The sequence below is a fragment of the Strongylocentrotus purpuratus genome, unplaced genomic scaffold (assembly GCF_000002235.5).
Source record: "Strongylocentrotus purpuratus isolate Spur 01 unplaced genomic scaffold, Spur_5.0 spur5_scaffold_19, whole genome shotgun sequence".
In the NCBI taxonomy this organism is placed as follows: Eukaryota; Metazoa; Echinodermata; class Echinoidea; order Camarodonta; family Strongylocentrotidae; genus Strongylocentrotus; species Strongylocentrotus purpuratus.
Window position 1 is genome coordinate 26440837 of NW_022145604.1, and position 26102 is coordinate 26466938.

The 26102-nt window shown below is 37.5% G+C and overlaps 1 protein-coding gene across 1 annotated transcript in view; it reads left to right on the top strand.

Moving 5' to 3' along the window:
- LOC373206 (alphaP integrin) overlaps positions 1-25686 on the top strand; it is a gene marked incomplete at its 5' end in the record, with an annotated part of 60705 nt that extends 35019 nt beyond the window's left edge. Inside the window, 23 exon segments of the mRNA NM_214477.1 lie at positions 1799-1908; positions 2783-2885; positions 4155-4257; positions 6026-6123; positions 9545-9638; positions 10125-10170; positions 10498-10602; positions 11244-11299; positions 12724-12869; positions 13519-13653; positions 14436-14500; positions 15713-15863; positions 16365-16448; positions 17077-17156; positions 17680-17769; positions 19334-19451; positions 20815-20979; positions 21488-21709; positions 22238-22354; positions 23664-23789; positions 24442-24529; positions 24531-24564; positions 24567-25686. Of these exon segments, the coding sequence (NP_999642.1) occupies positions 1799-1908; positions 2783-2885; positions 4155-4257; positions 6026-6123; positions 9545-9638; positions 10125-10170; positions 10498-10602; positions 11244-11299; positions 12724-12869; positions 13519-13653; positions 14436-14500; positions 15713-15863; positions 16365-16448; positions 17077-17156; positions 17680-17769; positions 19334-19451; positions 20815-20979; positions 21488-21709; positions 22238-22354; positions 23664-23789; positions 24442-24529; positions 24531-24564; positions 24567-24591 (2361 nt within the window).
- Between the last annotated feature and the right edge of the window lie 416 nt (positions 25687-26102).

Consider the following 26102-nt stretch of genomic DNA (forward strand, 5'->3'; position numbering starts at 1 on the left):
AATGGTAGATACATGTAAGTTAACTACATACTAGCTTTAAATCATGAATAATACCTTTGAAGCCAAAGAATGGATATATCCTAGCTGAGTCTCACCAGGGAGGTGGTGTTTTCCACCTCCCTGGTCTCACATGCCGATTTAAGATCTTACAGCCCCTCTGCATTAGTTTGGCATGGATAGATTAGACCTCCCTGCAAGGTTATTGGCAGGTGGTTATCCCATCAAATCAGCATTAATTAACATAAGAAAAAAGGGCATCATGGGGTATCAACGGGTACCGCTTAGGCATTGTTGGCTTTAAATAGAGGGCGCAAGTAGCTATAAGTAGTGCAGTGGGGCTTTAAAGATCCATTACAGTCCCTCGGCAAGCAGGAAAGAGCTCATTGAAGACATGGTGCAAGGCGGTGTCAGAAACACCACCCCTATAGCGGAAGAAGGGTGGCAGGAGTTATGTAATACTCAAATCACGAACATCCTTCCAATCATCAGGCATGATTTTCATGTGTAACATTAGTAAGGTTCAATAGACAGTGTATAACGTTGGAGTTTTGGTTAGGGTTCTAAACGCTGAAGTTGTGTTGTAATTAGGGACCGTGTGGACACACTCATGGTTAATCTTCTGGCATGATTTTCATGTGTAACATTAGTGAGGTTCACACGACAGTGTATAATGTTGGAGTTTTGGTTAGGGTTCTAAACGCTGAAGTCGTGTTGTAATTAGGGACTGTGTGAACATACTCGTGGTTAATCTTCTTGCATGATTTTCATGTGTAACATTAGTGAGGTTCACACGACAGTGTATAAAGTTAGAGTTTTGGTTAGGGTTCTAAACGCTGAAGTTGTGTTGTAATTAGGGACCGTGTGGACGCACTCTACAGTAACTCAGAGTTACTTGTAAACCATGACAGATCTTAGGGTCAGCGCGATAACTTCGAGCACTGGGGGTCCTCACTCTGACGCGAGTTAAAGTGGAAAATTTCTCGGGCTTGTAGTTAACTTTAAATACTTGATCTTTCGGTCCTGTGTGAACCCTCCCAGTGGTTAGTGGATCCTTGTTTATATCTTTGAGGACAGTAGTAATGTGCGAACGAATGAACATACACTTAGCTATTGAGGCTTACCGGTAGTAAGGTAGAGTTTTTATAGGGCTAACAGGTGTACTAAGAGGAGTGGTCTGCAGCGATAATTGAGAAGAATTCTAAGAAATTCTTCTTCATCATAAGCGGGAATATAATAATACTATGAAGATGACGGATGTGATGTTGGAAAAATATTCTTATTTCACATTTTTCATCGATATGTGATTACAAATTATTAAATGTTCTTTACAATAATTTTTTAAATATTTTTTTTTACACGATGTGAAGTTGTGTTTTTCATTATTTTAACATCATTTTGAGTTAACCAACTGGCAAGTTAAATATGTATTCATATGGGTGCATATTTTAGCACAACCCATGGTTGCATACAATAGTTGTTGCTATGTTGGGCAAGAACCATTGGATTGTCAAAAGCAACTTTTAAGAAATTTAAACTTAACTTCATTGAATAAAATTACAGGACTATGGACACAAATATTTTCATCACATGCACCAGTAAGCACCGGTTTCAAAATTGGAAACTTTTATGGTTTCCAGTCCTCGATTTTCCAACACAGAAACTTTTAGGAATCATCGATGACCACCAGTTTTGCAGCAAGTATTTCATCACATTATATTTTCTACATATCTGGAGCACTCACAAACTTTGCATTATGCTAAATATTTCTTATTTCATCCCTTTCTTTGTATCCATTCAGGTGGCCATCTTTGACCAGAGTTTGGTTGAGATCATTACCCCTGTTGTTGGGGAGCAGATAGTCTCCTATTTTGGATACAGTGTTGCTTCTGTTGATGTCAATGGCGATGGGTGAGTATACCGTAATTAACGTTGTATTAACCACACTTTAAAAAAAAAAAAATTTAAGTTTCAATTTATGCCCCTTCACCTGGCGCTATGCCTGGCAATGTCTCCCAGCTCAGTAATCGGTGTGTTGACTCACCACTCCGAAACTAGAACAACACTCAAATTTGTCTGTCATCTTGGTTTGAAAGTAATCTTTCTGATAGATTTCTATATGTAGTTTATAATAATTCCTCCAAATTTTCTTCTTATACACGGCATACCACAAGGTTCTATCCTAGGTCCTCTACTGTTTTTTAATTTACATTAATGATCTTACACATTTAGCTGCACCTCGCAGTCAAATGAAAGGCCTTCCCGCATGGGTTTTTTAACACGGACCTGGCTTGCTGCCGACAGAGTCGGCAAAACAAAAAGGGGTGCGGTTAATACACGAGGGCGGTTTATACACCGTTAATTTCTACAAGTTATTAGCCCACCTCAGTTTGTAATTCAAAGATCGAAATTAATTAGCTTTGTCTCCTCAAATTGTCAACAAGTCATCTATCTTTCGCTCTTACCAATCTTTGTGAATAAAAGTATTGATAATAAATTTAACAACTTTAACTTTACAAGGCTGACTCAAATATTTTAACAAATACTTTAAATTGAATCATTCCTATTCTCGAAAGGTACAATGTACTGCAATGGAAATGAACTTGAGAAACTTTAAAATTAAGTCTCTAAATTCCTGAGTAGTTTTCATGCACACATTCATTCCCATTTAAATATTGATTATTTCCCCAATCATTTTCCAATCACTAATGGATCATTTCCTTTATCTACCTCCTTCCCCCTTCATCATCACTCGACCCTTGACCCCTAACCCTTGACCTTGTAGCCTTGACGACCTGCTGGTAGGAGCACCCATGTTTACAAACCGTGAGCCGGCTACAGAGAAGTGGGAAGCAGGACGGGTGTACGTGTATCTACAGAACGCAGATGTAAGTATACTGCTATAGTCCATTTACAGATTTGTTTAAAGCCCCACTGTCCTACTTGTAGCTACTTGCTCCCTCTATATAGAAAACTTCCCTAATCGGTGCCTGTTGGTCCCCCATGATCCTCTTTTTCTTATGTTAGTTGAGAGCTGAGTTGATGAGATAGCCACCTGTCAGTGACCTGGCTGGGTGGTCTAATTCCTTCTGGCCGAGTAGTATTGACGGTCTTTAAAGAAAGAAGTATTTAGTCCAGGGCTCCCGTCTTATAAAGACTTGATATTAATTGCAACTTTAATCGCAACTATGTGCTTGAGAGATATGGGACTGCTAACGTGTGATCGATATTAAAATTTAAAGAGGACTTGGGATCGATTTGGATCAATCGCAACTCTTTATAAGAAAGGCCCCAGATGTGATAGTTTTCTGTCTGAAATTTAAAGAGGGAGAGGCATCACAAAACTACAATAAGGTGGGCACATTTTTCTGCGGTGTTCTAAAAGTATGCACGACTAGTTTTTAAAAGAAGGCATGGGTTGATTGTGACCCTACCCCAAATCTGCCACTGATTTTAGAAATATATATATATATATATATATATATATATATATGCTATATTTTCATTCAAAATATTAAAAGACCAAACCTTATTCTTTCCATAGACATTAACAAATTGCTCATTGATGCTTTGGTACTAGGACATAAGTTAGTCCAATGCCTGTATAAAAATAGACATAATGAAGACAGGGAATTTCAGCTTGGGGGTACCTTTCAACATCCACCATTTAAACACTAATGCCAGAATGGCATACTAAAAAATGTGTGCACGCTTTGTCAAAAGTTGAGAAAAATTGTTCCATTTGAATCAAGGATATCTCTTCAAAATACCTGGTTAAACCAGTACCATCATTTTTTATTTAATATTCTGATAGACCATGTAGTGTAAATATGATTTCATACCAAAATGTTGGTATGGACTCTGGCTAAACTATGTAGGAATCGTTTTTATGTGAAGAAGACCCTAAATTTATTTGAATGGGATACCTGCCCCTAAAGGGGACTTGGGAACAGCACCCCTATGTTGCCCTAGTGTTCCAATAAATCCTATGTTCCTGGTGCAAAAGCGATGGGAGCAAACTAGTCCCTTATTGCGAGACCCCTTCTTTTATCAGCTCAGGTGAGCATTAGGACCGCTGTCCTCTTGTTTTTTCTCTAGTCGATTTATGCATCTGTAGATAATTGTATGTTGTGTGCCCTTTGTTTTTGAATTTGTAGCATTCCTTAGGAGCTCCTCAAATGCTGACAGGAAAGAAGATCAGGGCTCGCTTTGGCTTCTCAATCACATCCATCGGTGACTCAAACCAAGATGGATTCAATGGTAAGCCAGTGAACAATGATAATGATGATGATGATGATGATGATGATGATGATGATAGTGTTGGTGGCGGTGGTGGTGGTGGTGGTGATGGTGATGGTGATGGTGGGTGATGCTGCTGATGATGATGATGAAGATACTGATGATGATGATGATGATGATGATGGTGGTGGTGGTGATGGTGGTGATGATGGTGGTGGTGATGATGGTGATGGTGATGGTGATGAAGATGATGATGATGATGATAATGGTGATGATAATGATGATGAAGATGATGATAATGATGATGATGGTGATGGTGGTGGTGATGATGGTGGTGATGGTGGTGATGATGATGATGATGATGATGATGACGACGATGATGATGATGATGATGATGATGATGATGTTGATGATAATGGTGATGATGATGATGACGACGATGATGATGATGATGATGATGATGATGATGATGTTGATGATAATGGTGATGATAATGATGATGAAGATGATGATAATGATGATGATGGTGATGATGACGACGATGACGATGATGATGATGATGATGTTGATGATAATGTTCTTAGTTTGTATAGCGTCTTTTACATCTACGATATCTGTAAGCGCTTTACAGACATAATATCACCCCTGTCATATGATTCCACACGTACAATTTATGCACATTCTCCACTCCCTGAGGAGCATATTCCAGCCACACACACCTTTGATGTAGAGATACCCACAATGCAGAACAAACCACAATGACTTATAAAGCAACCTACTTGGCCTGGTACCCCAAAATTGCATAGAGTTCAATGCAAAACAAATTAAAGAGTGTTATTTTCATGCAAGCTAGCTTGAAAAGTAGCCCCCAAAATGTTTAAAGTATTTTTTCCCCTGAGATGGATAGAAGCAGTGCAGATATAATGCTTTTCTCAAGGACAAACATGTACTTTAGGTGATACTCTATAATTCTAACCTCTACAGGAGTGACATTCAATCTCACCTTGCTAAACACACAAGTCACAATCGAATCCTGGGGCCCTGTTTCATCAAACTTTTTTTCGATAACAAATGTCACATTTCTATTACAAATTTGCTCTCAGCCAATCAAATGCAACGATTTCAGTAGCTTATAACAGTTATTACTACTTGTTATTGATAACAAGATTTATGAAACAGGGCCCTGAGACATTTTATAGACAAGCAGTGAGCCAACCACTGATACGTACACCATTCAGGACTTAAAGAGAAGGTTGAGTTCTGGGAAGAGGTGACAAATAATTTGTGAGCGTTATCATTGTTATTATGCGAGTGTGGAAGAACATCAGAGAGAAAATGTTCCCTGAAAAGCATGGCTCTTTAAATGCCTTCATATTCTAAATATGGCATGTACCAACATAAAAATCGGGACAGATTTTTATGCCACATGTTCGTGTAGCCCCATATACATCTTTCTGTGTACAAAGCTTGTAACTTTACGTAGACTGGGCCAAATTTCTTATCATTTTGATGATTCCAGAACCTTGCAGCACACACCAATAATTATATGCTAGATGATCAACGCAATTGCATGACCTGGGGCATGTTGCATAAAACATACCATTGGTGGTAACTTCAATGGCAACTACCATGGTAACAACAGCCAATCATAATCAAGGTTTCCATGGTAGTTACCACTGATGGCAAAGTTACCATCAATGGTAAGTTTTATGCAACGGGCCCCAGAACTCAACTCTATATTTAAAGAGCTTCAAAAAAATAATTCTTCAATCCTTTGTCTCAAATTCAGATGTTGCCATTGGAGCTCCCTATGATGGTGAGGACAACTCAGGGGTTGTTTACATCTATCATGGCAGCGCAGAAGGACTTAGACTGACAGAGTCTCAGGTAAGTGCATGGCTCAGTGCAAGAAGGTCGTAAAAGATGATATGACCTTTGCCCTTGGCTTTATTTCGTTAAAGGCCCACTGCACTACTTGTAGCTACTTGCGCCCTCTATATAACAATGACTAATCGGTGACCATTGGTCCCCATGATCCTCTTTTTCTTATGTTAACTGAGAGCTGAATTGATGAGATAACCACCTGTCCAGTGACCTTGCAGGGCAGTCTAAGCCCTCCTATAAACTACCGCAGATAAGCTTTAAAGCTACATACATGTATATAGGGTTGATGTGGTTTATTAAAGATACAATTAAGTAGTCCAGGGACTAATTGCACAATGTTTACAATGTAAAATGGTCCTATACAATATGATCATCGCTTAAAACAAAAAAGAAAATTGAAAAAAAGTTAAAGAATGGAATCAGCATTCATACAAGTATAAAGCTTTGAAAACTAAACGTTCATCGTTATGCAAATCAGAAGCAAATCTTTAGGAAAGGTTTAGGGTTTGGAATAGGGGTGCATTAGGATGTTAGGTTACGATTTAGATAGTGTTAGGGTTGTGGATGCAATTGTGTTTTAGGTTAGAATTAGGTATAGAGATCTTTGTGAAAGCATACAAACTACTTGACCTGGAGGGTGTGTCACAAAGATTCTAAGTTGAACTTATCTCTAAGTTGGACTTAAAAATTATGGAAAGCCGTTAGCATCTTTGAAAATATTTTGTAAAAGTAATTTTGAAAGGCATAAAATGTTGATTCAAATCATTCATATTTTTTATCATCAAGGAGATTTCATGTTCTGGACGTGGAATTTATAAAAAAGTCTAAAATACTTGAATTTTTGCTTTTGAATATATTTCATTTTAAGGCTCCAATGGCTGTCCATACTTTTTAAGTCCAACTTAGTGTTAAGTTCTACTTAGGATCTTTGTGAAACACTCCCCTGGCCTTCTAACCTGGCCTTCTCACAAGTAAATTGCTACAGGTAAAATTCCTTGCCCATGCCTCTCCTCTCTGTTATACATAAGATCTTTGATTTTCATCAATTAATTTCCCTTTTTGATGCAATTGCTTCAAAATTAAAACTTACTCAATTACACTAATAAATAAAACATCTGAGTTTCAATTAACTTTACATCCATACTGAATCCATCTGAGAAGACAAAGAGCCATACTGAACAAAGCTACAGAACCTAGACCCTGTTTCACAAAACTTGTTATCAATAACAAATGGTAAAGTTCTATCACAGCTTATAACAGATATTGGAACTTGTTATTGATGACAAGTTTTATGAAACAGGGCCCTAGACCACCCACAAGTAGAATTTCCCGTTCGTATCACTGACACACATCTCGCAAGCCCGCCATATTTATCCTAAACACCCCTACGTGACGTGTTGGCAAAAAGAATGCCACATCAGTCGCTTGCCAAGCCAAGCCACAGAAAGTAGAAAAACTTACCAGAAGTTTGATTTACCCAAGATAATTTTTTTCCTGAAAAGCTTCGGTTTCTCAACAAAAGTGTGGTTGCAAACTTGAAATTTGATTACAGTGTGTTCAAACTGTATATCTAGAAATGTCCTTAAAATAATTTTTCTTGGAAATCGCTTTGTATCAATCAAAGTATAGTTACAATCTAGTTAGTGTGTTTATAATGCATTCAGGCTGTTGTTGTTGTGGTTGTAGACTAATGGATGCATTTATAGAGTTTTAAATTAAAAAAATTGTCTTAAAAGTTGTGAGAAATGGATAAAATTGCTACTTCTGAGAGTTTTTCAAACCTTCATCTGAGGAGGCTATATTCTGGTCACAAGTTGTTCTCCGATTGTCATGGACAAAAATGCCATACAACTGTCTAAAGTATATTATCTGAACTGACTATTCCTGTGAACAAGCTGTCCCTTTTCTGAAATGTGTCGAGAAATCCCATAAAATTCCTGAATTGAAACAGTCTGAAGTCTTTATCCGAAATGGCTATTCCTGTAAACAAGCTGTTCTTTTTTTAAACCGACGAGAAATGCCATAAAAATATGTAAATTGGAACAATCTGAAGTCTATGCCTGAACTTGCTATTCCTGTTTACAAGCTGCTCTTTTTCGAAACTGTCGAGAAATGCCATAAAAATGCCCAAATTGGAACAGTCTGAAGTCTTTATCACAACTGGCTATCAAGATTTAGGGGAAGAAATTACAACATTTTCTCTATTTTCCTGCTGAGACCAGTCACAGGAAACAGAGCTAGACTTCCAGTGTAAGTTATTAATTATTTTGGGAGTGTTGCGCAGGGCACTGGCATGTAGGGTGAAGAAAATAGAGGGAACCTCGGGGGAAAGGGGGAATTTCCATCAGCGGGTCTTGTGGGAATCGATAAGACCAAATCTTTAACTCCCCTAGTCTTGTTGTGAGTAAGCCAATCCACTCTCACTGGGGATGTGATGATTTAAAAATGACTTGAATTTCAAATACACCACATATGCTGTGGTTTCATTATTGTGAAAGTGAAACAGAGTTTACGAAGTATCAACTTTGAGTATATAGCTTTTGGAATGCAAATAGATTCTTTCATCATTTAAACAAAATAGTCTTTCATTTATTATTTGAAGCATTTCTCCTAAAAAAATCCTTGCTGCATCCAGATGTTATAATGAATGACTAGAGGCAATTTTGTAGGGTTAACAAAGTTACCCAACCACTCTTTATTATAGGATACAGAAATGTGAAAGGCCCTATGTTGAATTATTCAAATTAGCAATGATTGTTTTGGAAGTGGTTTATCACCTTATAGTTGAAAGTCGAGGTTGAAATAAAACTTTCCCAAGTCTAAGAGTGGGTGATTGTTATTGTTATCATTGTTATCATAATCATTGTAATGATTATTACTAATATTTTCATTATTTATTGACGTTCTGATTACCTGTATTCATCCATCTATTTATCATCATCATCACCATCATTGTCAACATTATTTATTATCATAATCATCATCATCAACATCGTCATCATCAACATCATTATCATCATCACCATCATCATTTTCATCATCACCGTCATTGTCTTAAGTATTGTCATCATCAGCAAAATTATCATCAACATAATCATCATAATCTTCATCTTCATCAACATCGTCGTCGTCATCAACATCATCATCATCAACATCATTATCGTTGTCATTGTCATCACCATCATTGTGATCCTCATCATCATCACCATCATCTCCATCATCATCATCAACATCTTCGTCTTCATTATCATCATCATCATCATCTTCATCATCATCAGCATCATCAACATCATCACCATCATCACCATCATCAGCATCAGCATCATCATCATCATCATCATCATCATCATGAACATCATCATCATGTTGACATTCTGATGACCATGTCTCTGTCCCATTCTATCTTTTATCTGCTCATCTCCAGGTGTTGACCCCATCCGAACTTGGCTTCAGTGACATCACAACGTTTGGTTTCTCGGTCGATGGCGGACAAGACATGGACCAAAACGATTATCCCGGTAAGAAAACATCTACTAAGGATTGGGATGCATTTATAACATCCACAAGGGATTGTGATCCTTATTGATAGAATAATGCAGATGCTTGCATTGTAAACTTGGATGAGAACTGATCAAGCTTTAGGTATTAGGCTAAGTGATGTATAGTTACTTTGTAAGTAAACCATTGTGTATTCATACAAAAATAATCTCTTAGTTGATAAATCAGAAGTTGAAAGACAATTTGAATCAATTTATGTGCAGCCATCTTTTCTATTTTTTCTTTTCAAAATCTACTTACTTTGTCATACACCTATCTCCATTTGTACAGTAATCGTGGGGCCTCCAATTCCTGCCGTAAAATTTGATATACCCTTATAATCTTGATAATTAATCATTATGAGTGGGAGTACATGCAGTGATTGTTTGTTTATTCATCTTGTTAATCACATTCCTTAATGTTTACAAAAATTATATGAATTTTTCTTTCAATTTTGTTTGATGTAGATCTTGTGGTTGGGGCAGAGAGTGCGGACGCTGCCATTCTTGTAAGGTAAGTTGACTTGATTCAGGTTTCGCCTGTATGTACCTATAGAACATGAAGATAACTGCATTGAATCAAGATAAACTGGTTACTTATATGCCAAAAAAGTTCTGCACGGATGAACTTTTGATTTCAAATGTTTTGGATAGGTACATGTTCATAATGAAATAGATGAATGATATCACGCATGTACATGTCAATGTATAGGTATGGATAATTGCAGCAGAGTCAAGTCAAATCAAATCATAAACACCTATCCGCAGTACCCCTTTCGGTGCTGTTCTTGGCTCGTTCTTCAAAGTGATAACACAAATCTTGCTCTTCTCGCTGTTTTAGGACTCGACCAGTGGTTTTGCTGGAAGCGGAACTCACCATTGAGCCCATCGGAATCAACCTTGACAACAAAACCTACGAGCTTCCTGACGGTACCATGGTAACCAGGTAGGTTTCTATCAGCCCTCCCCCTCCATCGTTTTCTGGTTTGAGTTTCAACATGATTCGAATGCACCCGATTCCCCCATGACTTATTAATCAGTGGAGATGGTCACTTGAGTCTACATGATTTACATGTGAAGCATGCAAAGTAATGGTTTAAAACGTTAAATAGTGTTAATGATAATAGTATTACTGGTGTTAATGATAATGTTATTACTGGTTTACTACTGGTGTTAATATAATGGTTATTCTGGTGTTAATGATAATGATATTACTGGTGTTAATGACAATGGTATTACTGGTGTTAATGATAATGGTATAAATGGTGTAAAGGATAATGGTATTACTGGTTTTAATGATAATGGTATTACTGGTTTTAATGATAATGGTATTAATGGCGTTAATGATAATGGTATTAATGGTGTTAATGATGATGGTATTACGGTGTTAATGATAATGGTATTAAGGGTGATCAAGATGATGTTTATAATGTTGCCTTAATTCTCAGTCATTGTCATGAAACTAGAAAGACTGGGTCTTTGCATTGAGTTAATTCATCCGTGCTGAATTCATGTGGAAATAAAGCACAAATATGCACTTGATCTCTCATACTAAGGTTGATGTTCACATTATTATTTTCCTCCTAGTTTCGTTGCTATGGCGTGCTTCACTTACACCGGTAATCATCTTCCTGCCCGCATTGGTAAGTTTTATTTTCAATTCAAGGATTTCTACCCAATTATCAACGTCAAATGGGAAACTTTGAAAGTCCGCAGAACCAAAGCCAGACTAACTGCATTGTATAAGAAAACGCATGGATTAACACCCAGCAACATATCGACCTATCTCCATTCTCCAGCTCCCTAACTCAAGTAGATGCAGGTATAAAACAAGACAAAGGGGAACCTATAAATACCATGTCATTAGTTCCAACAAAGACTGCTACCGGCATTCCCTGTACCCCAAGACCGTCCCCGAATGGAATCATCTAGATGAGGAAACCAGAAACTCACCTGATATGAAAACTTTTAAACTCAAATTGGACTCACTAGACATTATAAACCTTGTAGCCGAATCACACTTCAATATTTAGGCGTGTTTAGCGTTTTGACCCAAACCCAACGTACGCGACGACCAGATGCTGGTGATTGTACGTCACGGACAGATACAGATACCCTTTTATTTCCTTGTTGAACATCAGTATATAGGGAGATGAAACGTGTCAAATTTTGAAAGTATGCCCAATGTACCCTACCATGGCAAGACAGAGAGCACAGTGGTGATTGTGATTAGCTATAAAGGATTCAAACTCTTAATCCTTCATGCGCATGATCTTACAAGTTCTGCAAAACTTTGATTGTAAACGGATTAGATAATGTGTAGCGGTCTGAACAGTGCCACTATCTTCACTAATTGGCATTGTGATTAGACATTCTGGAGTGTAATTTCATGTCTCACCCTCTGTTTCATCTTAATATTGGGCTTGGAATAATTTCCATCGGACCAACTCTTGAAAATATGTCTTAATTCTTTTTGACACTGGTTATGGGGAATGAGAACTTATGCTGATTTGCCCTGCTATGATAGAGCAGTTCCACTCAGTGTTGAATTCTGTATTTCTTCCATTCTAGTCAAGTTTTGACACATTTATTGGTGACATGCAACACTCAGTCCTCTGTAAAGAGTGCGGACGTCTCTGAGTTCATTTTTGACAAAATAATTTGTTATGACATGTTCTCCTTGAAAGAGTACAAAAGACATCTCTCTGGCAAAATGTATATATTTTAATTAGTCCACTTGTAACCTGCAGGCTACAAAAATCTACATTCTGGTGTTTTTTTTGTTATTGTATTTATTTCCATTTTAATCCTTTGTTTCGGTTATCAAATTTAAAACGATAGGATTGGAAAAGGGAGAAAAAAAGAGGGAGAAGCCTATAAATTTGTTATACTGTTATCCACATATATTTTAAAAAGAGAAACAGAGAAAAAAGGAAATTGATATTAAAAAGAAAGGCATCGGTGATGAAAGTCAGTTCTTGACTGATTGCCATTACAACAAAAAGCAACAACAACATGTAATGCTTCATCAACTTATTCTATTCTGACATCTACTTTTACCCACCAGGCATCAGCTACACCTTGACGGTGGATTCTAGTATCACCAGCGGTAGAAGGGCGCTGTTGGAAGTCAACGAAATGAGCCAAGTCACAAAGAATCGAAACCTCGACGTTGGGATGCAGTTCTGCGACCCTCTCCGAGCATACGTCGTGGTAAGCAAGTCTCCAGATGATTACCTGTCCTGGGGGGTGTTTCACAAAGATCCTAAGTCAAACTTAAAAATTAAGAAGCTAAGAAGCTAAGAAAGCAACCAGACGACCGGCGGCTTTAGGTCCTCTTCGGGGGACCTGGTAATGAGGATTAATGCCTTACCAAAGGGCACTAGCGCATCGCTTAGGTTTTGAACCCGGGTCGCCGAGACCACTGCTCTACCAACTGAGCTAATCTTTTTTCTTTTCCTGACGTACATCTGACTCTCTTCAAACCTTCTTGTTGTTTTGTTTTCACCGTTAACTTGATTCTGTGTTTAATAATAATAATAATTATAATTATAACAATGATAATAATAATAATAATAATGGTGGTAATGATAATGATAATGATAATAATAGTTATATTTATGATAATGATGATAATGATAATAATAATAATGATAATATCAATGATAATAATAATGATAATAATGATGATAATGATAATGATATTCATAATAACATAATAACAATTATCATCATCATTATAATGATAATAACAATGATAATAATAATAATAATAATATTAATAATGAATATAATAATTTGAAGAAGGAGAAAAAGAAGTAACCCCCTCATCCCTTCTAATCATTTTCTTCCCTGATCACAGAACACCATCCAAGACAAGCTTACTCCCATCGCTGTCGATCTTCAGTACGAGCTGAACCCGGATGAGTCCATCCTCCTGCCCTATGAGATCCTACCCATCATCAACAAGGAGGCTGTGTCTTCACAAACTAAGCAGGTCGGTCTCTTAGATAGGATAGTATACAACTAATACACAGCAGTGAGGGCATTAGTAAGAATTACCCACAAAAGGTACTTTGTGTAGGTAAGTTTACTAATGCCCAAACAAAATGTTGTGTATTATTATTTTATAATATGATGTTTTATTTCTTTTATAAAATGACGTTTTATTTCTTTTATAAACTGATGTTTTATAACATGATTTTACTAATGACCGGTCATTAGTATTTGCTAAATGGTCATTAGTAAAGTTACGAGTCAGGCAAAATAAATGCCTGGTCAGTTGTACGCTCTCAACCAATCATTTGATTGGGATCCGCTTCATCATCTTATGATAGTAATGTCCCCTGTACGAGGATTGCCTGCCTCCATTTGCAATGCCAAGAACAGACCTTATTCAGTGTGAAGTGTACATGTATTATAAGTAGTTTAACATTTTGTTTATGTTTGTTTTCATGTGAATAAATCATGAAAATTATTCATATATGTACAGGATGTTGATCAGCCTAGTAGGAAACCTTCTTCACATGTCCCTCAGGTAGGATGTAAATTATGGTCCTCTATGCACCAGAGCCATACCAAGTGCATGTCAAAGAACAGATTTTCTGCAAAGTGCACGTAAAATGAGCAGCCCATTAATGCTTTGTTAATGATTTGTCTTGAAGTAATCTTGATTTGTGTTTAAGAAATGCATGTAAATTACTACTAGTAACTGAATTATGTTCTTTTAATAATTATTTTATCTTTAAATTGTCTCCATTTCCTTACTTCTATGCCCAGGTGTCCATTCAGAACAACTGTGTCAATAACATCTGTATCCCAGAAATTGGCATCACAGTCACACCGTGAGTACAGAAAAATTATCATTTTTAGGAGAAAAAAACACAAATAAGTATATTCATCCAATTTCCGAAAACATGAACTAATTTTATAGTCCATGATTTAAAAATGAATCCATCTAATCACATGGAAGGATTTTTGAAATATGCAAGCTTTACAAGTGTTGAAAACTATTTACTGTTTAGTGAATGTACATGTAGCTTGCAGGGCCCTCGGGGAGACCAGGGGAGTGTTTCACAAAGACTAAGATCGACTTTAAAGAGAAGGTTGAGTTCTGGGAAGAGGTGAAAAATAATTTGTGAGCATTACTCATTCTTATTATGCAAGTGTGGAAGAACATCAGTTAAGACATGTTCCCTGAAAAGCATGGCTCTTCAAATGCCTTCATATTCTAAATATGCATGTAACATCGTAAAAATCGGGGGGCCGGTTTTTTTACGCCACGTGTTTGTGTAGTCCCATATACATCTTTCTGTGCAAGTGTTTGTAACTTTACCAACACTTGGCCAAATTTATTATTATTTTGATGATTCCAGAACCTTCCAATACACACAAATTCTTATATGCTAGATGATCAACCTTTTCTGGTCAGTTCCACACCGTTTCTTTCACCATGCAATCGCATGACCAGAACTCAACTTCATCTTTAAGTTGGACTTAACTCTGGCAGGCCATTCATGCCACTGGTTGCTCTCACCATTATGATATTTAAATGCTATTTTTTCCTTCAATAATGAACTATAAAAAAAAAAAATTCTGTAGGTTTGTGACGATAATTTGTAGGTCCCTTGAGAGACCAATGTCAGTAAAAGGTGAGAGCAAACAGTGGCATGAACAGCCTGCCATAGTTAAGTCCAACTTAAAGTCGATCTTAGTCCTTGTGAAACACTCCCCAGTTTTAATACTGATGAGACGACCCTGGGTTAACAAGACATAATATTATTATTATTATTATTATTTTTATAATTATCATCATTATTATTAACTGAAAATATTTGTTTCATATTATGTATAGATTTAAAAAGTCTTTTACGTGCAAAACAAAGTTTGAATTCATCATATATATATATATATAAACACTACTGAGAATTTCATCAGTGTATAAATATTGTTGACGTACAAAGCCTACTTGTAGAATTCTTCATCACTAAAATGAATATTTTATCGAAATTTTGCACGTTCTTAAATTCTCTGCACTTTTTCCTTCGACCAATCAGTAATCTCCCGAACATTGTGATCGGCCAGGCCCAAGAGTTGACTCTAGTAGTATCCATAAACAACCGAGGGGAAGATGCGTTCCAATCTACGCTCGCCGTCTACTACCCGGAAGGGCTTCAGTATGTCAGGCTGGAGAGGAGAGCTAACATGGTAATTAGATACCTTCTTTATATGTCCCTCAGATAGGATGCAAATGATGGTCCTCTCTGTACCAGAACCGTACCAAGAGCATGTGTAAAGAGTTTACCATTTTTTTGTTTTACCGGTATTCTTTTTGAAAGGGAATGGGTATCTTTGCCTCAGATAAAAAAAAAAATATGGATTTAGCTCATCCTGCAAACATAATTATAGACCTTTAGGTCAGTCAGGATTCCCATGACTTTTACAAGCCGATCGCCTATCTGATAATCAAGATATTTATGATTGGAATTAGAAATTTTAAAAACCGTTTTCCCAATGGTTTTTATAACATAACAGTCCTTTGGGTAAAATGAGTATGGTAAAGTTGATCTTAGTCTTTGTGAAACACTCCCCAGGTCCATCGTATCCCGAGGCACTGGAAGGACTCGGTTAAAGTAAAAAGTAAAAGTAAAATGAATGCATCACCAGTTTTACTTACCTCATGGTATCTCGTTTTCTGATCTTTGTCAGGACTTTTCTGTTACATGCACTGAGGACTCTGCTCTTCGCATGATCACCTGCGACACAGGAAACCCATTGGTCGGCAAATACAATGTAAGTATTTGGTGATTTCACCTTCACAATACAAATTTATCTTATGATGCATACTGTATTTCTTAAAGGGACTTGGTAACATTGTTCAGATGAGAGAAAATGGTTCTAAGGTAGTGACTTCAATGCTACTGTAGATGTACAATCAAAGATAATCTCAAAGTTTGAGTGAAAACAGATCATTATTATTGATAAAAATTGGGAAAACTGATCTTATCGATTCCTTAATTCTCCCAACTATATTTTTACAATTTAATTACATTTTAGATGCATGTAAATTGTCACAAGGCAATGAATTGGCTTTATAAACCATTTCGGACATTTAATTATTGTGTATGTCTTATTTTCATGGAAAAAACAGTTGGGAAAATTCAAAAATGGTTGGGAGAATTTACTGTTAGAGGGTGTTGACAGTGACGCCTTCAAAGGCTCTGACAAAGGCGTTGGAGCACTACCAGCATTCTGTATTGATGGAAAGAAGAAAAGTCAGAGAAATAAATTAGAGCAACTTGAAAAGTTAAGAGTGCTTCAAAATCTAATATCACCAATATCTGTCTACATGTATGTATCCCGCTTTGAATTTGGAATCATACTGATATTCTTTGTTTGACCAATTTGTTTTTTTTTCCAGCTTGAATTTGGCCTGACTTTGTCAACCTTGCAAGTCAGTGGAGATAAAGATAACATTGAGTTCTATCTGGTAGCCGGGAGGTAAGTGTAAAAACAAGATTTATGCACTTTCTAGTGATATAATGGTAATATTACAGTTCTTATGAGAAAACTTATTACAGAGAAACTGATAAATATTAAATAGTAAGAATGTTTCAAACCATTATATTGCAAACAAGGTAAAAACATTGCCTTGCATGGAAATTCATGCTTAGACTACTTTATATGTACTCTATTTCTTACTTGTTTATTGATAAACTCACATTTTAAAAAACTTCTACCTTATTAATGAATCATGTCTTAATTATATTAATTCATATATATATACAGCGTATTGTACCTGACTTTTTAAACAAATTAATTCTTTTATTACTACTTTATTTATAATCTTATTTTGAATATGTTACTTACATGTTCGTCTTTTTAATGAATGCACCCCTGCACTGTACATGAATCTTACTTATTCATGAATGTATATTATTATATCTCAATCATTGATTAATATATGTTATATCTGAATTATTGATGAATATCTAAATGAATAATGCATATATTTTGTTTACAGTGAGAACAATGAGGATCCAAACACACTAGACAACAATGAACTGAACGTGACAGTCGCTGTTACTGTAGATGCTACCCTCAAGTTGCTCAGGTAATGAAACTACATCATACCTTTGAAATCGTGCCTTGGAAGTGAGCTTGAATTTGTACAAAACTTGTTTACCCCTCTGCAATCATGATGATGAAATACGTTCTGTATGATAGTTTCTGTGCAGCTGTTGAAGAATATGGACCGCTGTATAATTATTTGAGGTCAAATTCTTTTTTCCCTGGGTGGCCCGAATTTCTAGAGCTTTTTTAGGTGATGGGCATTCTACCACTTAAAATAGTAGATTATTCCACTCTGATATCACTCTTTGTGAAAAAGAGGATTGCCTCAATTCTGACATAACATCCTTCTTTGGTATCTTAAATGATTGATTTCTCTTTTTTTTTAAATGCTTTTTAAATAGAATATTGTTATGTATTCATTCATTCATATTTCCTTTCATGTGGTGGAACGCGCTTAAATTAAGTGTCATTCAGACATGAAGCGGCAAAACCGCAGCAGTCTTTTTATGAAGACTTAAAGTGTAATATGCTTCACATTCCTGTATTTTATATCAGAGAGCTCAGTGGATGTGCCTAAGTCCTTTGTTGCACTCAGTTGCCATTCATTGACACCTAATAAAATTGGCAGCACTGTTACTGCAGTTTAACGCCATATCTGAAAATGCCTTAGCAGCAAAGGGGTCCCGTAATTGAACCATAGCCGTATCAGGTATCTACAGATTAGATAGATTATGGTGTGATGTTTAAATGATGTCCAGTTTTCAAAGTTAAAGTGTTGGAGCAAAGTGAATTAAGTTGAATTGAAATTAATTGAAATGAATTGACATTTATTTCCATCATCATCATAACAGATAGTAATATAAAAATTACATAAAGTGACATTCAAAATGTAAAGAAAATATTAAAGATGAAACCATAGTACAAATGGAAAATGGTGCATCAATAAAAATCAGTCGCAGAAGTAATAATAACATATGCAAAGCAAAGGGGGATGTGGAGGGGGGGGGGGTGTTTTTTTGTATGAGAGATGTGGTCTTAAAATAAATTATGCATTATAAAGGGAGAGAATTATTTCTTGTAAAGTCTTCTGAATGAATTTTTAAATCGAACAGACTGCACAGAAGCAGGTCTGAAATGTTTCAATATTTAGGACCAATGTCCATTGTTTAAGCTTAAAAGATGCATAAGGATTGGAGGCAGGGAGTTTGGAATGAATTGTTGCATCAATGACTCCATTTGTAATATATAATTAAGTGTCATACATTACCATTCTTATCTTTTTCTTTGACTCTATGTTCCCTCTAGGTTTATTTGATAAATAAAAAAGACTGAATCCCTCCTTGTACTCACTTTGTATTACCAGTGAATTAAAGACCATCAATACCACTGGGCCAGAGGGGATTAGACCACACAGCGAGGTCACTGGCAGGTGGCTATCTCATTAACTCAGCTCTCAACTAACATAAGAAAAAGAGGATCATGGGGGACCAACAGGCACCGAATTGGGAAGTTTTCTATATAGAGGGAGCAAGTAGCTACAAGTAGGACAGTGGGGCTCTAAATTTGATTCTCATTTCTCTCTTTTGTTTTATTTCTACCAACAGTGCGTCTTATCCAGAAATTGTGACTTACCGTGTGCCAGAAGACAACATCGTACCTGAATTCCCAACCAAGAATGCATCAGAGGCTGACATTGGCATGGAAGTGGTGCATCTTTATGAGGTAAAACAATTACTTTATCCCCCATATTTTTGTTCCTTTTACATTTTCTATGGTGTTGATGAAGGGGATCGGAGTTAGAACAGCAGTGGAGTTGATACTTATATATTTTTGGTGAGCATTTTTTAAGTGTAAGTGTGATGGGAAAAAAATGATGTCATAAACCAAGTCCTAGCACGACACCAATGTCCTTGGGCAACACATTTAATGTACCGTAAATCTCTGTGTATGAGACGCATTTGTGTATAAGACTTATCCCTATTTTGGGGGCCAAGACTCTTCCCCCGACTCTGTAGCCATCAAGCCAGGTCCGTGTTCAAAAGCCCACGAGGGGAAGGACCTTCATTTTACGAGGTGCAGTTGGAGGCGCCAATTTTTGCTTGTGAACTTGTCCTAAATAATAGTAACAATGAAGTTATCAGAATAATGAACTTGTCACAAATAATAGTAACAATGAAGTTATCAGAATAATGAACTTGTCACAAATAATAGTAACAATGAAGTTATCACAATAATGAACTTGTCACAAATGAAAGTAACAATGAAGTTATCACAATAATGAACATTTGGTTTTAAAAACATATGTTCATTATTCTGATAATTAGTTTTTAAAACTAAAGATGACAGACTAATTTTCCTATAAGTCCAAACAGAAGTTTCCGAGTGGTATGACTGAACTGAAGGACATTGCCAGGCACAGTGCCAGGTGGAGGGGCATAAATCGAAACCCCCGAATACTCCGGACTTTCAAAAAAATATTCAGCGGGAAAAAGTGCGTCTTACACACAGAGATTTACGGTACATTTGCCGCTTCATATCCAGGAATTTGAGAAGTGGTAGGATGCCGAAAGTTGAGGATGCAGAAATTCACTGTGACTGAAAATGCCACGTCCCTTGCAGGGGATGTAGATATTGCATGTTGAGTGTGGGCATGAATCCATTGACTAGGGTAATACTATCTATAATACATGTGTACTTCCAGAAAGAAATTGTATCTAGTTTTGTTGTGGTCGAGTGGATATGTCACCGGAATATGGATCACAAGGTCTGCGGCACTAATGTCCTTTGGCAAGACAGTGATCTACATTTGCCACTCTCCACCCAGGTGTTTAATGGGTACCCGGTAGGATGCGAAAGTAAATGTGTTAAAAGTGGCACTTGTATAATGTCGACTGGCTGGAATGCTCGCCAGGGAGTGGAAAATGTGCATACATTATGTTGCGGGTAAGCCTGAATCTGATGACCGGGGTAATAATATGTGCTGCGCCTAGAAACAAAGTATTAGGCACATTATAAATATGAGCTATTATTATTAGTATTATTATTTTAGAAACACCCAAATCTTATTACTATCTATTTGATGCAGGTCCGTAACACAGGCTCAAGCAATGCTGCCGAGGTCACACTGAACATCAGATGGCCCGAGAAGGATGAGAACGGAGACTATCTTTTCTATCTCTTGGGAATAATGACAGACGAAGGGGTGACGTGCCAGATCTCTCAAGGACAGGCTAACCCACTGGGAGTCAAGGTAAGTAGGGTGTCCCACAGGGATCTCTCATAGATCCTCTACTATTCTCTGTGAAAAATAATATGAAACTTGAAGAATTTTTTAAAATCATATTCCTTGTACCTGGGTAAGGAATAGCAGATCTCTCAAGGAAAAGCTAACCCAGAGGTAGTCAAGGTAAGTAGGGGTGTTCCACAGGGATCTCTCATAGATCCTCTACTATTTTCTTTGAAAATTATATGAAACTTGAAGAAAAAATGATCAGTACCTGGGTGAAGGAATAGCCCCCCAAAAATTTTCCCGCATGGGACCCAAAACAAAATTTAAGTCGGTAAAAGGTTTTGTAAAATCACACACGTTTTTGCTTTTTGAAGCTGTATTGTCTCAGCGCTAGGGAATGTGTAATGTCCACATACCTTTTTCGATAATGATAAAACAAAGACAGCATCATGCATTACTAGTATGGGAATATGTTTATCATTCTTATTATTAATTACATAATTGGAACATCGTCTTCTCTTACAATCAGCTCGAAGCCAGCACAAAAGAACAGCTCTCCAACTCGACGACGCAGGTCAGCGGTCGCCGAAAACGCGAGGGGGAGTATGCCGAAGCTCTGGCCCAGGCAGAACCCATTTTCTGCACCCCAGAATCCTGCGTTCTCATCAACTGCACCATAGATGAGATCAAGGCCACTAAGAGCAAAGTGGTGCGGATCCTGGGACGCTTCTGGGAGAGGACATTCCAGAAGGTAGTCAAAATTGCCCCTTTGTTTAAAGCCCATCTGTACTAGTTTACATGAGGGATTAGACCACCCTGCAAGGTACTGACAGGTGGTTGTCTCATTAAATCAGCTCTCACTTAACATAAGAAAAAGAGGATCATGGGGGATCAATGGTCACCGATTAGGCTAGTTTGCTATATAGAGGGTGCAAGTTGCTATAAGTAGTGCAGTGGGGCTTTAAACTTTCTACCATCAATATTGTAAACGTCGCAAGAAGATCCTTAAACTAACTATTCAATATCTAGGCTACCCAGATTGCAATGAAAAAAGGCTATGAAAATAGTCTTCCTTGCCGGTACTAAAACATTATTTTCTAATCTGAAAATGCTCAAAATATTTGATCTTTCCAATTACAGTCTATCTATATTTATGTATTTATGGTCTTAAAACTTGATCCCCCTTCAGTGTCTGTGATAAATGTGGTATCAATGTCCACTTCTGCTTATGTCTGACTTTATATCCTTTCTTTAACTCTTTGTTCTTGTGATGCTATAGGCTGTTAGCGAGGCGGTGCCTGTCATACAAGTAACCTTAGCATCTACTGCAACTGCTACCGTGAGGTCGATTCCTTACAACATACCCCTCCCCATGGAGTTCACTGACTCAACCAAGGTGAGCTATAAATCTTTGGTACAGTGAAACCTGTCTATAAAGACCACCCAAGGGAGACAAGAAAAGTAGTCTTTATAGGCAGGTGGTCTCTATGTACAGGTTCCTTTAGTACATGTTTCAATGAGAAACCATTTCCAAGGGAAACAAAAAATGTGGTCTCTGTAGACAGGTGGTTTTTGTAGACAGGTGATCGCCTAAGCAGGTTTGATTGTATTGCCTTCTGTTTTTAGGATGCTTGAAAGCTCTGTTTCCAAATATGTATTTTGTTCTTCACAAAGTGCTTAAAATCTAAGTATTCCAAGGTGAGGGGTATTCCTGACAACGGAGATTCCTGACAACGTACCCCTTCCCTGCAAGTTAAATGATACACACAACGTAGGTTGCAGGTTTTTGCTATCACCGTGGGATTTAGGGTGCCGTGAGCAAAAAATAGCCCTGAAAATATATTTCAAATTCTCAAGTACTTTACAAAATGCTTGAATCAGTCATCAGTGGTGAGGGATATTCCTGACATCATCCCCTCCCCAGTGAGTTTAGTGACACATCCAATGTAGGATATGTTTATATTTGGTGGTATGGTGTTGTGTTTAAACATTAACCCTGGGTAGAGAGTGGCAAATGTAGGTTGATGTCTTCAAAGGACGTTAGTGCTGCAGTGGGACTCAAACCGCAAACCACATGATCCACAGTCTGGTAATGTATCCATCGGACCACCTGAATGGTGCGTATCCGGACACCTACCCCCTGGACATCCACCCCACTGGATAACCACCCCCAGACAACTACCCACTAGGGCAACTACCCCCTATGGCAACCACCCTCTTGGACAACTACCCCCTAGGACAACTACCCCCTAGGACAACAACCCCCTATGGCAACCACCCTCTTGGACAACTACCCCTGGGACAACTACCCCCTAGGATAGTTGTGCGAGGGTAGTTGTACGGCGATAGTTGTCCAGGGGTACTTGTCCTAGAGGGTAGTTGTCCGGGGGTAGTTGTCCTGGGGTAGTTGTCCGGGGGTAGTTGTCCTAGAGGGTAGTTGTCCAGGGTGTAGTTGTCCTAGGAGTTAGTTGTCCTTGAGGGTAGTTGTCCTAGGGGGTAGTTGTCCTAGAGGGTAGTTGTCCTAGGGGGTAGTTGACTGGGGATGGTCATCCGGGGGTGGATGTCTAGGGGGTAGGTGTCCTAGAACTGTATTGTGATTTGGTTCGTGTATAAGTATTGACAATATCGTGCACCTACATGTATACCATGATGATGTTTTTGTAATCGTCAATGTATCACAAATGGTTGTATTCTGTTTCCTGCAGGCATCAACGCTGATCACAGCTGAAGAGTTAGTGCTTCCTCCAGTCAGCATCGCCTGGTGGATCATCGTAGTGTCTGTGCTGGGAGGCATCATCTTACTCCTCATCATCATCTTAGGATTATGGAAGGTGAGAGTTGCATCATCATGGGGTTCTCATGTCATTTGACTCTCTCTCTCTCTCTATCTATCTTTATATATATTTCTCTTTCTATCTCTTTCTTTTTGTTTGTCTGTCTCTTTTTCTTTCTCTATCCCTTTTCTCTCTATTTCTCTCTCTATCTCTTTCTGGCTGTCTCTATTTCTCTCTCTATCTCTTTCTGTCTGTCTCTGTCTCTCTCTTTCTCTATCTCTTTATTCTTCTCTCTCTTTCTCTCTCTCTCTCTCTTCTCTCTCTATCTCTTTCCCTGTCTGTCTCTGTCTCTGTTTCTCTCTCTAACTCTCTTAATCTTTCTGCCACTCCCTATCTATTTCCCTCTTTGCGTCTGTAATGTCTGCATACTCCTTCTCCCCCCCCCCCTCGCTCCCCTCTTGTATTAATTTAGATTGGGGGATAGTTAATCAGTACCTTGGAGAGGACTGAAAGCTGTCGGTCCCCTGATTGCTTACTTACAAGTATGCATATGCTTTCTTAGCATTCGGGTAAATCAAAAAACCAAACCAACACCAAACTTGATCTAGTTCTCTGATCAATGTATTTAAAATCATATTTCTGAAGACATTTATAATCGTTGACTACACACTCACTCATCCTCATCCTTACTTCTTGTTACTTGATACAGTGTGGCTTCTTCGAGAGGAAGAAACCTGGAGAAGACCAGAAGGAATACGAGCCGGTCGCCGTCACGGAGAAAGACGGTCCGCCCGAGGATGTATGACGCACCAGACCGCTCATCAGCTAACTCTACACCTTCCTAGTCTGTTCTTATTGATATGAATCTTGTCCCTTGTTTGTGTACTATAATAAAAGTATTTCTTCTTCCTGGCGTGAGAATGATTGCTAGAGGTCAAAGGTCAATGACGCATCTTTGCCGAAATACGCCCGTAAGTGAGCGATGTTTCTTCAACTCTCTCTTTGCCAAGAACCTAACAAATTGTCGGCTATAGACATGGTACAGCGTATACGTGATGTCAACAATGTTAAAGCACTACATCTTGTTATAGCTTGTACTTTTGAAACGGTGATAGAAAGTTGTGCTTCTGCACCTACTGAATGTGAATAGCCATGATGATTTTTACTAAAAATGAAGGTCGTATAGAGAGGTAGAGTTGAAGGACCGAGATGTTTAAAAATGAGACCAAAGTTATGGACTGTAAGCAGACTTTTGAGTAGCTACATGTAGCTATGTGTGATTGGTAAATGTACAAATTAGTACAAGCAGAATACATGTAGTTTTGTTGCGTGCTCAAAAGCAAATGAGCCCAGACATCGCTCAAATTGATAATGGTAAAATGGAGCTTTGGGAACGGAATGGAATTGGATTTTATTTCTGAAGATGTTGCACTGGGTTATCTTGGTTTAAAATAGGCAGGAAATAAAGATGAAGAGTGGTTGACTATGTTTCAGTCGTACAACTCTTGATTTATCTCGAGTTTTATCTTGATAAATTCCAAATGCCTTCATCTTCTTCAGACGTGTGAAAATGGTAATGGTTTTAAACTTAAAAGTAATTAAGTCTGAATTTTGTAGCACACAGGTTGTCTCAAGATATGCCAATTATGCTTTGAATCAAATCAATGAACAGTTGTGATTCATTTGTGAGATTTATTATAAAAAGAATCACATAGTTGATTGATGGCCTTGAAATGCTATCTATCTGAGAATGTGTGTTGTGAGTGATATTTATTCATCATGTGTATCTGTAGATGATATGTTTTTGAAGAAACTAAAACAAGCCTGAAAGTAATCATGCTATGTTATCAAAATGAAATAAATGTATTATAAGGGTTATTATATGGTCTATCTGTAATGATTAGGATATGTTTTATTTAAAGGTAAAGATCAGTTTTGGAAACGCCCCCCTCTCAACAAATTAAATGGAAGCTCTTATTACCAATCATGTGAAAGAATATGTTTTGACTATACAAATGATGATACAAATTTTGCCAAGAAACCGCCTACTACTTGATATATTTGGTAAATTATTATATCTATTTGGACCTGATAAATATCGTGCACGTGTTGCATAGTCCCATATACATCTTTCTGTGTATAGTGCTTGTAACTTTACCAAGACAGGGCCAAATTTCTTATCATTTTGATGCCAGAACCTTGCAGTACACACCAATACTTATATGCTAGATGATCAACCTTTTCTGATCGATTCCACAACGTTTCTTTCACAATGCAATCGCATGACCAGAACTGATCTTTATCTTTAAGATAGATATCATGAATAGACATTGCAGATTATAGGACAAGGCAGCGGCTTGATTCAAAATT